At 43.4% G+C, this 14,914-nt stretch overlaps 1 protein-coding gene across 1 annotated transcript; it reads right to left on the reverse strand.

Annotated features, from left to right (window-relative positions):
- Positions 1–2,493: 2,493 nt before the first annotated feature.
- Positions 2,494–14,541, reverse strand: LOC120528875 (low affinity immunoglobulin epsilon Fc receptor-like). The gene is made up of 5 exons (XM_039752951.1): positions 14,460–14,541; positions 14,254–14,346; positions 3,660–4,032; positions 2,674–2,824; positions 2,494–2,524 (listed from the first exon to the last, which is right to left on the reverse strand). Exons 3-5 carry the CDS (start codon positions 4,030–4,032, stop codon positions 2,494–2,496), a joined length of 555 nt encoding a protein of 184 aa, XP_039608885.1. The 5' UTR covers positions 14,254–14,346; positions 14,460–14,541.
- Between the last annotated feature and the right edge of the window lie 373 nt (positions 14,542–14,914).

Here is a 14,914-nt window from a genome sequence, read left to right on the forward strand (position 1 = left end):
GATTTGAAGGTAAAAGGTGTATTTGGTACTTCTTCTATAAATGTTTTTAATAATAACTATAATAACGCCTTAAAATCAACAGCAGATATGTAGCACCAGAAAAGATAAAAAGTTGTAGAAATTGCTTGTTAAATGCATCAGAATTATTACACTACCTGCAAAATGCAAATCAGAGTGCAAAACATTCTCAAAAAGAAAGTTGTGAAGTATAACAGTGACTCACAAAGAGAAAGACTAGCATGTTTTATGAAAATTATTACAGAATAATATGTTTCCTTTTGGATTATGTAATTTATGAGCATACTGTAAATGCCAAACATCCCTTAAGGCATTACAGGTTAAGGATCTTCTTCTTGTTTCTAAAGTTTTAGCACCTGAATATCTTACAATGGTAGCGCGGTGGCGCAGTGGGTAGTGCTGCTGCCTCACAGTTGGGAGACCCGGATTTGTTTCCTCCCTAACTTTGCATGATCTCTCTGTGTCTGCGTGGGTTTCCTCTGGGCACTCCAATTTCCTCCCACAGTCCAAATACATGCAGGTTAGGTGTATTAGTGAATCTAAACTGTGCTTGGTGTGTGTGTGTGTGCCCTGTGATGGCCTGGTGCCTTGCCCAGGATTTGTTTCCTGCCTTGCACCCTGTGTTGGCTGGGTTTGGCTCCAGCAGACCCCCGTGATCCTGTAGTTACGATATAGCAGGTTGGTTAATGGATGGATGGATATCTTACAGAATGAATATCTGAATGTGTCTCATGTCACGGTTTTGGATCCTCTATGGCCAGTTTACTGAATTTTCTTAAAGTTAAGTAAAACATTTCCTTGCATCCACTCTCCCTATTACAATTCTCTTCTTCCTCACTTTCTTTTACTTCTAGAAGTTTCTTTGCTTCAACTTTCTACTATCTACAAGAGACATTTAGTCTTAAAGAGAATTACGGCAATAATTGCCTGTTCCTGTTGATGGAAATTTTCTGCTGCCTGTCCTCACTCTCACTTTTTGGAAATCTTCCTTTTTTAATTGACATGTTTGTGAGTGTGTGTGTTTGTGTGTGTGTGTGTACTTATTTAAAGGGATTATTTAAAAGCCATATCTAGGGACAAATAAAAGCGCTATTTATCTGTTTTTCTATCTAATACACTGGAGCAGCAAAACTGTATGAAAGGTACTATAATTAAAATAATTACAGTAAATTCAGTCATAAGAGCATGTGGAGAGTTTAATTATTTAAGACTACACACATTTAAGAACAGCCCTCTGCTGGTGAGATAACCCTGGCCACTGGTTTAGGTGTGTAGTATGAACTGGTTACAGTAAACCCTGCAGATCAGCTTGGTTGTCACCAGGTGGCAGCAGATCCCACTTATTTAATAGGCCAGATGAATCAATGGCCGCTGGCACTGCCACCCCAGTGAGAACAGACTGTCATGCTTTCCATCCTAACTTAATCTCTATTATATGGACAGTCTCTCTGTATTTTAAAACTTTGTCTATCCCTGTAGTTCACATTGAAGCTGACATTAATCTTCACATTCAAAGCAAATAATCAATTCTTTTCTATTTGGGTTCATGTTGACAATTTGGAGATTTTAGGCTGAAGTTACACCCCTCTTTAGCTCAATGTCAGGAAGACCACGGTAAGACATGCTGGCTTTACACTTTTACTTTATTTCTGAGAATGTGAGTAAGTGCGTCACCATCAATAAGGGCATAGAAGTGAACACAAAATGTAAGAAAAGTTAAATGAGAATATCAGTAAATGATAAAAAGAGTTATATATTAATTTTGTGTTAGGGTGGAGAATATCTATCCTGTTTTCCCTGTGATGTCTGACAATGACTGTTAAATCAGTAATGTGTGAAGTTTTCCTATAAATAACTGGCACACTACTCTCAATCAGGTAAGCTGGAAATTTGGAGACAAACCTGCCTTCAGAGTCTTCTACAGTTCAAATGTCAGAAGAGGCCGACATACATCAGAGTTATCACACCTGGCTTCATAGGGTGTACATATTGTGACGGTGAAAATGTCACATTTCTCAATCTGTTTTTGAATACAAACCCCATGTCAGGCCACCACAATCCTTCCTGGTCCCATTTTACCTTATCTGTTTATAACTGAAAAGCAGAATGTGATGAGCAGGAGGAAATTCTAGTGAATTCAATGCCCTGCTTTGATGCTGATGAACATTTGGGAGTTCATTTTTATCTGCCAGATTTCATTGTTGCAATTGACATTGCATTGCTGCCAATCCCTGTGTCCCTCAGTGAAGCTGTGCCTTTAAATGAATACCTTATGTCTACTCATTTGTATCTAAAAGGACTAATTTCTGTTTCTTGTCTTACCTGTTATTAACATCCAGGGGTCTGTTGTCCACCCAAACAAAGTGACCTTCTCTCCCCTGGTCAGTCAGTCCAATCCAGTATATTTTCTCTGTAGTTTCTCTTTTGGTTTTTATTGTGTTTATTAAGAAAGTCTGAAGGAAAAAGAAATGTATGTCAGTTATGCTGGCTTATTTGGTAATAAACTCTGATAAAATTGAAACTTGCAGCAGTTAAACTGGGACATTTGATAATTAACTAATCTCCCTGTCCCATTTTATCATCTCAGATGTTGTCTTTCTCTTCAATTGTATATGAATGTCTCCTGTGTGACCCTCAGCACAATAAAAGGTGTACCTGCTCCTTTTGCTCTCTATTATCGCCAAGTGTCCATTCATTGATCTGCAGTTACTGCGACTGTCATCCCAGTTCAGTTTATCTGTCGAGAAGTAATAGCAATTTCCCTTTGACTGTAGCCATTTGTTTGGGCAGAAACTGCACTTCCTTGCTATGAAACCAGAGAAGAAAAAGAAAAATATGAAGAAGAAGACTGCTGAGTTTAGATTCTGATCAAAGAGCTAAAAAGAAATCCACAGGAAAAAGAATGAAGTAATTCAGGCCCTTGGACAGCAGCTGGATACTGGCCATTACTGCCATGTCTTCAGAGTACAGCGAGCTTCTTACTGGCATCAACGTGTTACACATCATCACTCTCTAGTGCCGTGATTAGGTAGCAGAACTGCGTTACTTCAGAACTTCTTACTTATTTCTATATTTATCATATAAAGTATATCAGAAATATGTTGAGAGACAAGGATTCAAAATTTCAAGGGCATTAATGACAAAACACATTTATTTCTAATATAACTAATTTACTGAATATCAGAGTATTCTTCAGGTGTGAAGATTACTGGCAAGACAGCTTGTGCAAGTGAAGGAAGCTCACAAAATATTTTAAACAGTGGACACAGAAAGGCAGGTAATGTCCACAAGTTACATGCTGAACCTTATAGAGTCACAATAGTCCATCAACACAAGATTTTCATGTTGGGGTAGAAATTAAAATGGGGACTTCTATAAAAGACCTTTGATGTTATATAGAGTTAAAATGGTAAACCCATAAAGGGGTCCAAAGGTCTGTCACCAGACACAGGAAAAGAGTAAAACGTGCATTAAAAATAAAAAGTACACAGGATTGTTTTTTTTTGTATCCAGAATGAAATAGCCTGTGTATGCTTACGTTAAGAAAGAAAAAATAAAAATAGAAAACATCTAATTGTTAGCTCAACATTAGTTCAGAAAATTCAACAAAGAAAGTAGGGACTCATGTGGACATCACTTACCCTGAGTCAGCTGGTTTGAAACAGGACAGAATTCATCCAAAGCTCTAAATCTCAAAGTCAGCTCAGTGTGACTCTTATTAAGTGAAGAAATTGTAGAATGAAGTTTAACGTGACTAGATTGTAACTCACTGTTGTTCTTTTCCAGCTCTGTAATATTTGATAGCAGCTTCTTGTTGTCATTTTCCAGCTCTGTAATATTTAATTGCAGCTCCTTGTAGTTCTCATTCAGTGCTGAGTTCTCATTTTTCAGTTGTGTCACATTTTGCTGCAGCACAGTGAAGTTTTCTTGTAAAAGTATTAAGTTCTTCTTGGATTCTAATAAGGTTGAGCTGCAGGACATCTTCATTTTCTTTAAATTTACTGACGGTGACATCTAAAGAACCAAACACATTACACTTAGACTGTTAGCTTATTTTATAGTTTATAGATCTTTGGTTGTCTCTAATGAAGAAGCTTCATCAGCCTGGGTTCAGAGTCTTGTCAAGTCACCGCCTGTACATGGCAGTTTTCTTCCATCACATAAAGATGTGCATATTAGAATAATTTGTGACACACGTTTGACTCATTATGTGTTAGTGAATAAGCCCTGTGATGATGTTGTACTGTCTGTTATTTCTGTGTTATATTTAACTTGTAGTTTTGCAGTCTTCTCTAAGTGTGTAAATGATGTATGTTTCTGATGTCTGTCAGGGTTCTGTGAAAGTTTCTTTTTACTGTGGAAGTGCTGTTATATACACAGTATTCCTAAATGTTTGTGAACACCTGACTACAACACCTGTATGAGGACATCCTTTTCCAAAACCATGGGTATCAATATGGAGCTGCCCGGCTTTGCTGCTATAACAGTCCCCACTGTTTTTTCCACAAGATTTTAAAATGTTTCTGTGGGAATTTGTATTGATTCACCCAAAGGAACTTTTCTGAGTTCAGGTACTAATGTTGGACAAGAAGGCCTGGCTTGCAAACACCAGTTCAAGTCATCTCAAAGATGTCCATTAGAATTGAAGCCACTCATGTTTCTCCGTGTTTGTAAGGGCACAGTCATGAAGGAAAAGGAAAGTGACTTCACCAAAGTAGGAAGCACACAACTATCTAAAGTGACTTTGTTTAATGTGGCATTAACAGTAGTCTTCACTCCAGAGAATATTTTCCATTAAATCAGATTCTAATGACAGTGTTCTGTATATCACCCCAGCCAACACTTGACATTGCATAAATTGATCTTAGGTGTATGTGCATTTCTCAGCCATGAAAATCCATTTCATAAAGCTCCCAACTCACAGTACTTGTGCGGATGTTGCTTTATAAAGCAGTTTGGAAGTCAATTGTGAGTGATGGAACAGATAATATGTGAACCATATGTTTTTTATGCTCTTGATGGCCCTGCTCTGTGAGTTTGTGTGGTCTACCACTTTATGACTGTTGCTGGTCATAGATACTTTTACTTTACAATAGCAGCACTTACTGTGGACCTGAGTAGACCTATCAAAACAGAAATTTTATTCACTGACTTGTTGCAAAGGTGACATCCCTGACAGTGTCACATTTATAGTCACTGAACCTTTCAGTATGACACATTCTACCGTCAATGTTTGTCAATGGAGATTGCATGACCATGTGCTTGATTTGATGCACCTCCTAACAATGAAACTCCTGAACTCAGTCATGTTTAGTGGGTAGGGGACCCCACATACATTTGACCATATAGTGTAGATAGAATTAGAAGGTGATGCAAGGAGAATGTGATGTCATCTGTTAGTTTACAACACCGCACAACAAGATCTAAGGATGAAGGGCAGCAGCAGAATTTGAATTGCTGTTTATATGTCAAAAGAGCACAACAGACTCAAACACAGGAGGTAAGTGAAAGATGTGGGGAGTATTTGCCTGTATGAAGAGACATCAGCTTTCAAAATTTCATGAAGGACTATCCTCTCTTTGCTGCCTATAGAACAGATTTGGGAAGCGCTGTTATTAATTTTATTTGGGAAAATCATTCAATAGCTGTACATTGTCTGTTCTGTATTCAGGACAGTTAGTCGACATTTAGACTTTGTAACATTTTTAGGACAAAGTAGGCAATGTGAAGTGTGTACATGATTGTAAGCATTTAATGCTTAATCTCATTAGGCATTTATATTCTGATTTATGTAATGATGGGTGGTTTTCAGATTTGGCCTTGACCCTCATTTATCAAATTAATGTATAGCTACTCAGGAGAAAGCTATTCATACAATGCCTATAAAACATTTCCACATCTTATTAGTTTACAGCTTTGAAACAAACAAAATAGATTCAATTTGCCCTTTTTGACAAAAGAAAAAGATGCTTTATTCAAAGTGAAAAGAGATTTTTGCAAAGTGGTCTAAATTAATTATTTTAAAAAGATAAAATATGTATGCAGTATAACATACCTTTTATAAATTCTATATCATAGTGCAGCCCTTTAGTTCTGTACTGTTCTGTAATGGCTTTGGAGAACATTGCAGCATAGATCTGATTTTTAAAATGGATGAAACATTAGGTTTTGCAAAAGTAAAACTTCTGTTTTACTCACTCTCATTTCTTTCCTTGATTTGTGTCTTTTCACATTATCATTGTTCCTTATCAATGATGCACATTTCAGTAGCTGATAGATACTGTTGTGATTTAGTCCACGAGTGTCCCACACATATGGCTGGTGGGACCTCACAATTTCTCCACAATACCACCAAGGAGAATGTACCACACATTCATGTACACACCACTCATAAGACCCCTCCTCAACCTCGACCCATGAGACTGAGGTTGTAATATATGGGCAAAAAGAGTGCCAGCCAGGACCAGGGCTAAGCCACAGTGAGTAGGATGGCTGCAGCGTGCATAAAGCATCGCGAGGGCCGGAGAGTGATGTCGAGTGCGGGTAAATGGCAGGGGTAACTATTGTTGACAGTCGGGTCCTTGTTCTACCCTCCTACCATCTAGTGAAACCCTAGCCAAGATCTGGGTGCAGCAGGGTAACACAGGTGGTTCCTGTGTATAAATGGGATGAATTTTATGGAACTATACTATATATATATATATATATATATATATTGTGAGCTGGAGGGCTGACGCACCCAAATAGATACAGACACCCTGGGAAAACCACAAACCCTGAAAGCGTAATACAAGCCTTGTGCGGTACTCCGACTTATAAGCCTTGCAGCCTGTCAGTTTTGGAATTGATTGTTTGCTTTTATCTCTCCCTGCTCCTAGCGGAACTGTCATCTCTGACTTGTCATGGAGCACGTTTAAGCTCATGTGTTTGCAGTGTTTGAATAAAAATCCTTCTTGTTTCTATGACCTCCTGTGTCTCTGTGCAAATCTGTGTCCCAAGCGTGACTATATATATATATATATATATTGTCACAAGAACGAGACATGGACAGATAAAGAGTTGGGGCAGCCACCCGTATATTGTGGTATCCTGGCTGCAAAGTCGTTTTCTGTAGAAATACAGAGCACTGAAGTGCATACAACCGAGTCCAAAACAAGACTGAGAAACAAAGGAAAGGGGCAGGTTTTAAGGGGGAGACAGGAAGTGAGGTCGTATGGATCTGGCACGTGGTCTTCCACCATTGGCTCGTAGCCGGAGGTGACATCAGAGGGACTGGAGCTGGTGTGGCCGAGTTCCATTGGCTCAGTCCCGGAAGTGATGTCAGGAGATCCAGGTGAAATCCCCCGGGGATGGTCTACAGGCAAGGAGAAAAGAGTCAGTGCACTCTGCCACACCCGGCATGCCTCGAACTGCCTTCACTCAAGCCCTTTAGCTGCCTCCCATGCGCGTGTGTGACAAGGCCCCCTTAGCCCAGACCCGGGGTCGGGCGACCTAACCGAGAGGTCGTGAACCCGAGAAAGGCATCAGCGTTGGCGTGGAGGCGCCCGGCGATGAGCGGCGAAAACTTGTGCGGCTGCAGGTCAAGAAACCACCGGGTGACCCGCGGATTCGACTCCTTGTGGAGGGCCATCCACTGTGGGTGCATGGTCCGTGACAAGGGTGAATTCCCGGCCCAACAGGTAGTACCTCAGCTGAGTAATCGCCCATTTAATCGCCAGAGCCTCCCTCTCCACCGCAGCATACCTGGTCTCCGGTCCAACAGTTTCCGGCTCAGGAACATGATGGGGTGCTCCACACCATCGGCGCTTTGGCTCAGCACGGCCCCAGGCCTGTGTCCGGCGTCCGTCTGGAGGATGAAAGGCAAAGAAAAGTTAGGTGCCATCAAAACAGGTGTGGACGTAAGGGCCTGCTTTAAGTCACCAAATGCAGCGCCTGTTTTTTCAGTCCATGCCACAATGTTCGGGGCCCTCTTCTTTGTTAAATCAGTCAAGGGCGCCGCTCTCTCCGAAAACCGAGGTACAAACCGGCGGTAGTACCCGGCTAACCGAAAGGCTTGGACCTGCCGCTTGGTTGGGCCGGGCCATTTCAGAATGGCATCAATTTTGGAGCACTTTGGCCTTACGGTACCCGACCCACCAGGTAGCCTAAATATTTGGCCTCGCTTAATCCAAGAAGCATTTCCTGGGATTAATCCGAGCCGGCCTCACCAAGTGTCCGTAATACCGCTTGGACATGCTGTAGGTGTTCCTTCCATGTGCTGGAATAGATGACCACGTCATCCAGGTAGGCAGCACTGTATGAGTTATGAGGCGAAGCACTTTGTCCACCAGGCGCTGAAAGGTTGCTGGAGCCCGTGTAACCCAAATGGAAGGACACGATACTGCCAGTGTCCGCTAGGGGTACTAAGCGCGTTTTACCTTGCGAGTCCGTTAAAGGAACCTGCCAGTACCCTTCGTCATGTCAAGTGTGGTCAGGTATTGAGCCTGTCCAAGCCTCTCGAGGAGGTCGTCCACGCGTGGCATTGGATAGGCATCAAATTGGGAGACTTGATTAAGCCGGCGGAAGTCATTGCAGAACCTCCAACTTCCGTCAGGCTTACCGACGAGCACAATGGGGCTGGACCAGGGACTATAACTTTCCTCAATCACACCTAGCTCCAGCATGCGCTTGATCTCAAGCTCCACTTCAGCCTTTTTGCCTCGGGAAGGCGATCGGGCGTTCTCGGACAACAACCCGGGCTCTGTCACGATGTTGTGCTCAATCAGAGAGGTCCTTCCGGGGTTCTCACTGACTACCTCCCGAGCGGTCCGGATAACTGTTTCCAGCTCCTGCCGCTGTCTGGGACTTAAGTCCGTGCGAAGTTAAGGTCGTGTGTGTGGCGAAGAGTGGCGGGGCTGGCGGAGGAGGGATCGGGGTCCCTGTCCTTCCACGGTTTCAGCAGGTTCACATGATAAACCGCTCCTTTGGCCGGCGATTGGGTTGACTCACCAAATAGTCGACCAGTCCCTTCCTCTCCTTAACCGTAGGGGCCCTGCCAGTGGGCAAGCAATTTAGAGTGGGAGGTAGGCACTAGGACCATGACCCGATCTCCGGGCGGAACTCCCGAAGAGGCGTGCGCGTTGTAGTACCGGGCCTGTGCTGCTTGAGCTCCTCCATGTGACTTTTAAGTACAGGCCGAATCTTTCCAAATCTATCGCGTAACTGCGCGATATACTCCAGTATGTTTGTGGAGGGAAGAGCCTCTTCTTCCCAGCCTTCTTTCAAAATATCTAATATGCCCGAGGTTGTCGCCCGTACAGTAGTTCAAAGGGGAGAACCCGTGGAGGCTTGTGGGACTTCCGATAGGCAAAAGGACGAGGGGAGGAGCTGATCCCAGTTCCTTCCATCCTCGCTGACCACCTTACGCAGCATTTGCTTGAGAGTTTGATTAAACCTCTCTACTAATCCGTCGGTTTGAGGATGATACACGAGGTCTTTAAATGCTTTATTTTCAGTAATCTGGCAGTCTCCTTGAGCGTTTCCGAGGTGAAGGGGTCCCCTGGTCTGTCAAGACTTCTTTGGGGATCCCCACGCGCCAATACCCTAGTAATTCCGTGCGATGGCTTTAGAGGTAGCTGGCGCAGCGGAACAGCTTCGGGTATCGTGTAGCGTAATCCACGAGGACTAAAATGTACTTGTGTCCTCGGGCTGAGGGCTCCAGGGTCCCACCAGGTCGACCCGATTCTGTGGAAGGAGCGTCAATCAGTGGAATAGGAACGAGAGGAGCACGGTCCCTCCTAGGAATTTGTCGCAGTTGACACTCCGGGCAGGAAGCGCCAAAGCGGCGAACCTCCTCATTAATTCCTGGCCAGTAGAAACGGGCTTGATCCGCTCCAGAGTTTTTCGGTGCCCAGGTGGCCACCTAGGAGGTGGGCGTGTGCTAGCTCGCAGACCTGCCGCGGAAGGTACGCGCACCAGCAGCAGCCTCGTCTCCTGCCCGTCATGCATTGCTACACGGTAAAGGAGGTCATTATCTAGCACAAAGTAGGGGCCCTGTGGCATCGACTGATTAGTGCGCTGGCCATTGACAAGGACCACTGCATTTTTTACAAACTTCAGGGAGTCATCATTCCATTGCTCCCTTCTAAAAGAAGCCGGCGTTTCTTTAAATTGGAACCGCAACACGGAGAGAGGGTCAGCGTCGACCTCAATGGGCGTGGTTTCTCCCGCTCCGCGTCGTTGGTGGATGGCGTGTTAGCCAGCGGCGGCCGGAGTTGCCACGCGTCAGTCAGGGCGACGCCGTCTCTCTCTGCCGGCTGATTACGGCGTGGAGGCAGCTTGAGGCGGGTTATCTCCGTCCATAACGAGGCCCAAATTAACCCGGAGTGGTATGTGTCTCACCGCTTTTGATTTTAGACCAGTCCGCCCTAGTATCACCGGGTGTGGAGGATCAGGTAGGACGCTACGGTGAGTTCTGAACTGACCCTCCGTAACTGATGACACAGCGGCGGACCTGTACCAGCGGATGTCTCCGTGGACACAGGTTATACCGGTCTTAAATTTTAGCCACTGTTGCGGTTGCACAAAGCGGCGGGCAACAATGGAAATGTTGCTGCGGTCGAACAAACCTGTGGTCTTGTGTCCGTTGACGATCACCACGCCAGTATGTGGGACCGCCAACGGATTAGCGAGAGCACACCAACCCCTCCTCGCCCTCCACCTGCATTCCTCCTTGCCCCCAAGCGGTTTGCGCCAGCGCCGCGGACGCCGCTGAGCTCCGGATTGTACAGGGAGGGGCTAGGTCTTGGAACATACCCGGCTGGGTTTGACATGAGGGCGGTTCTGCTCCCCAGAGTGTGAGGCCGCCCTCTGCGTCTCCATAAGCTCTATGAGCTCAGACATGTTCTTAAACTGCTCGCCCCAAACCGGCTGGGTGAAGCCACGGGGAAGCGCTTCCAGGAGCAGATAGCAAGCTACCTGCTCTATTATTTGGTAGGGCGTGTTTTCAAATGGCGTAGCCAATGCCCTACCATTGCCCATAAGGACCAGGCTTGTCTGTTGGTGGCGCTCAGGGTCCAACCTCCATTTTTATTTTATTCACCTGCCAGTCTGGGGCACCCCTAGGTGGTAAATGGGGCTTTGGTTTCGCAGGGAGGCAGGCACTCTCCCCCAGGAGAGCATACTGAGTCCCTTTTGCCTCCCCCTCAGGGCAGCCCAATTCTGTGAGCCCCACCCGCACACTCCTGGCCTCTCCAGATGGCCTAGTTATGAGTGCTGGGAGCGGAGCCCGCACCGGGTCACGCCGGACCGCGGGGCACCCTCCCCGCCTGAAGACTCGGCCCGATGCGCTCCCACCTGGGTATATTGCAGGTCCTGTCCCCTTCTCTCTGGGACTTCTCCATCCTGCCGACTACGCCACTGTCACAAGAACGAGACATGGACAGATAAAGAGTTGGGGCAGCCACCCGTATATTGTGGTATCCTGGCTGCAAAGTCGTTTTCGTGTAGAAATACAGAGCACTGAAGTGCATACAACCGAGTCCAAAACAAGACTGAGGAAACAAAGGAAAGGGGGCAGGTTTTAAAGGGGGAGACAGGAAGTGAGGTCGTATGGATCTGGCACGTGGTCTTCCACCATTGGCTCGTAGCCGGAGGTGACATCAGAGGGACTGGAGCTGGTGTGGCCGAGTTCCATTGGCTCAGTCCCGGAAGTGATGTCAGGAGATCCAGGTGAAATCCCGGGGATGGTCTACAGGCAAGGAGAAAAGAGTCAGTGCACTCTGCCACACCCCGGCATGCCTCCGAACTGCCTTCACTCAAGCCCTTTAGCTGCCTCCCATGCGCACGTGTGTGACAATATATATATATATATATATATATATATATATATATATATATATATATATATCTATATATATATATATATATATATATATATATATATATATATATATATATATATATATATATATATATATATATATATATATATATATATATATATACTATATATACCTGTATATACATGTACAGTATATATTATACCAATGAGAGATGCTTGCTCACAACTTTACTCTCTGAAAAGATTGCAATACAATTTAATGTATGTATAATACAATTTGTAAAGTCAAGACTTAATTAAATACTATCACACCTTCTCAAGAGAGGGGGCCTCTAATCCCTCTTGTTGAAAATATAATGTACAAGTCATTACTGTTCTATGTACAACCTAATTTATTGTAAAATTGATGTGTTATGATATATTGATGAATATATATGTAACATCAAGAGAAGCAGACTCAAAACCTCATATTAAGATGGCAAATTTGAGGGAAGTGTGGCCTGAGATGAAAACCTGACGAACTCTTAACAGTGAGCAATGTTGTAACCTATGGACAGAGTCGACTCGGCCCACAACCCATGGTAGTTAATATAGGGCTAACTTAATAAAACTCCTGGTCAACACTAGTGTCTCAGTGTTGTGACTTATTCTATAAGTGTCCCACAAGTATTGCTTATGGGACCTCACTAATCCTCTGTGAGTCTTGTCCCGGGACCACAGTTGTAAGGACTGGCCCAGTGGAAGGTTAATCACTAAAATGTACCACACATGGATGTGGAACTTCTAAGACCCCTCCTCAGCCTCAGCCCACAATATTGAGGTTGTAATTTATGGGCAATAGAGTGCCAGCGAGTGATCTTGTTTCTTTACCGCTGCCATCACATAGACCACTTAGCCACCCATTGCCATTACATCTATGCTGGTCAAACCCATTCCTATAATTATACAATTAAGTCTAGTTGAAAATCATCCTTATCGCCAACTTGGGTAACTTTGGGTACTGCACAGATTGACAGACATTTTTATTCATATAAGTGCAGACATTTGCTTTGATCTGTATCGTTCAGACATTTGCCTCAGACATATGCATCTGCTTAGAGTGCCCAAAGAGGATGTTGTAGACACACCACACCCTCCATTGGGTTATTCTAATATATATATATATATATATATATATATATATATATATATATATATATATATATATATATATATATATATATATGTATAGAGAGAGAGAGAGAGAGAGAGTATAGTTCCATAACTTTCATATAGAGAAATGGGCCAGGAATCATAGATAGATAGATAGATAGATAGATAGATAGATAGATAGATAGATAGATAGATAGATAGATAGATAGATACTCCCAAGCTGCTAGGTGGAGTCCTCTCTGCATAATGGAGGTCCCCTGAAGACCAGCAGGGCATCATGGACATTGGAGTTTTTATACACAGCCCTGCTGGATACCATGGGGACCACTAGGAGACGCTGCAGGGAGGAACGATGGGTATTTACCTTATGCCCTGGAAGTACATCCTAGTCACATGGACAAGGGAAATGACGTGCTTACGGGGTGAAGAAAAGAACTTGTACCTGACCCGGAAGTGATAAAGAATCACATGGACTGGGGATTGGGAACACTTCCGGGTCAGGGAAAATAAAAGGACTTTGGCAGCTCCCAGACGGCGAGCTGAGCTGGGTGGTAGGAGGGTGACGCGTCTGGGAGTGGTGAATTATTTATTATTGATTGTGATTGGTGAATTAATGAGTATTGTAGAGGAGAGGGTGCTTTGTGCACTAGTGATAATAAATAAAGTCAACATTTGGACTTTTATCTGGTGTCTGGCGTATTGGACAGGGGTTCAAGGGAGTGACACTGCCCCCTATCTGTCAATAGATAGATAGATAGATAGATAGATAGATAGATAGATAGATAGATAGATAGATAGATAGATAGATAGATAGATAGATAGATGACTTTATTTAGCTTTTTACAGAAGATTAAACCATAAATGTTATAGCAAACAACACTGCCCTTCAAATAACAACTAGAATTACTAAAAATATGAAAAAAGTTCTAACTTGACAAAAGATAAAAAGAGTAGTCCCAGTCCCAGTGAAACATTATAAATGCATGTTGATGTTGGTATAAAGGACTTATTCTGCTGAATAATTGATGGATGAAAGTCAACTAATGCTCTTGAGTCATTAGAATATTAGAACAATTTTGACAAGAACTGACAATTCAGCCCAAAAAAGCTTGCCAGTATTTCGTCTGTGTACAAGCTGAGACTTTACCAAGTGCCTAGTTAAGCGCTTCCCTTAATTTTAATGCTGTTCAAAGATAAATGACTATAGAAAGCACAGCTTCACCTTCCGCGAATATACATATAGGATCTTGAAGTATACTCACAGTAAACACCCAGAGAGGAGACAACACTCAATAGCACAGAACACAGCAATAGAAGCAGCAGCTTTAAACACCCACATTTTTGATTCTCAGGAGCTGGAAGTATTAATAAGAGAGAAAATAAATGGATACTCTTACACAGAGAGTGCTGAAAAGAAAAACACTATTGGAAATGCTTTAAGCCATGGAAGACAGTATTGTGGTCTCACCTTTACTTTTCTTTCCATTGGACTGTTTTTTGTGTGCATTCTTTTTCCAGTTATCATTGCTGCAGGCTTCATATATGTCATTGTCTTTGTGAAATTTATAGGCATCTGAAAATCAAAAACTGGATTCAGGGACACAACACTACACAGAAGTTGTAAAGCGGGTGATCAGAATTATGACACAGACGCCAACCTGATACATGCTGCTGATGCTATAATCTGTAAAATTCTGTAAATAGTCTGGGCATCTGGCCTATCATCAATGTCTACCCTGCTAAAGTTATTTACACTACACCAGAACAATGCTAACATTTATATAAAACTGAAAATGTTAATGCAGAACAAAGAGGATCATCAGGCATGAAGTGAGAAGTATGATAAAAGTAATTAGTTAAACCTGCCTGAGGACATGAAAAGTCAGAGAGGAAAGATTTGCAGTTGGTGGCCTGGATATTGCA

Source organism: Polypterus senegalus, chromosome 4 (assembly GCF_016835505.1).
Source record: "Polypterus senegalus isolate Bchr_013 chromosome 4, ASM1683550v1, whole genome shotgun sequence".
NCBI classification, from domain to species: Eukaryota; Metazoa; Chordata; class Cladistia; order Polypteriformes; family Polypteridae; genus Polypterus; species Polypterus senegalus.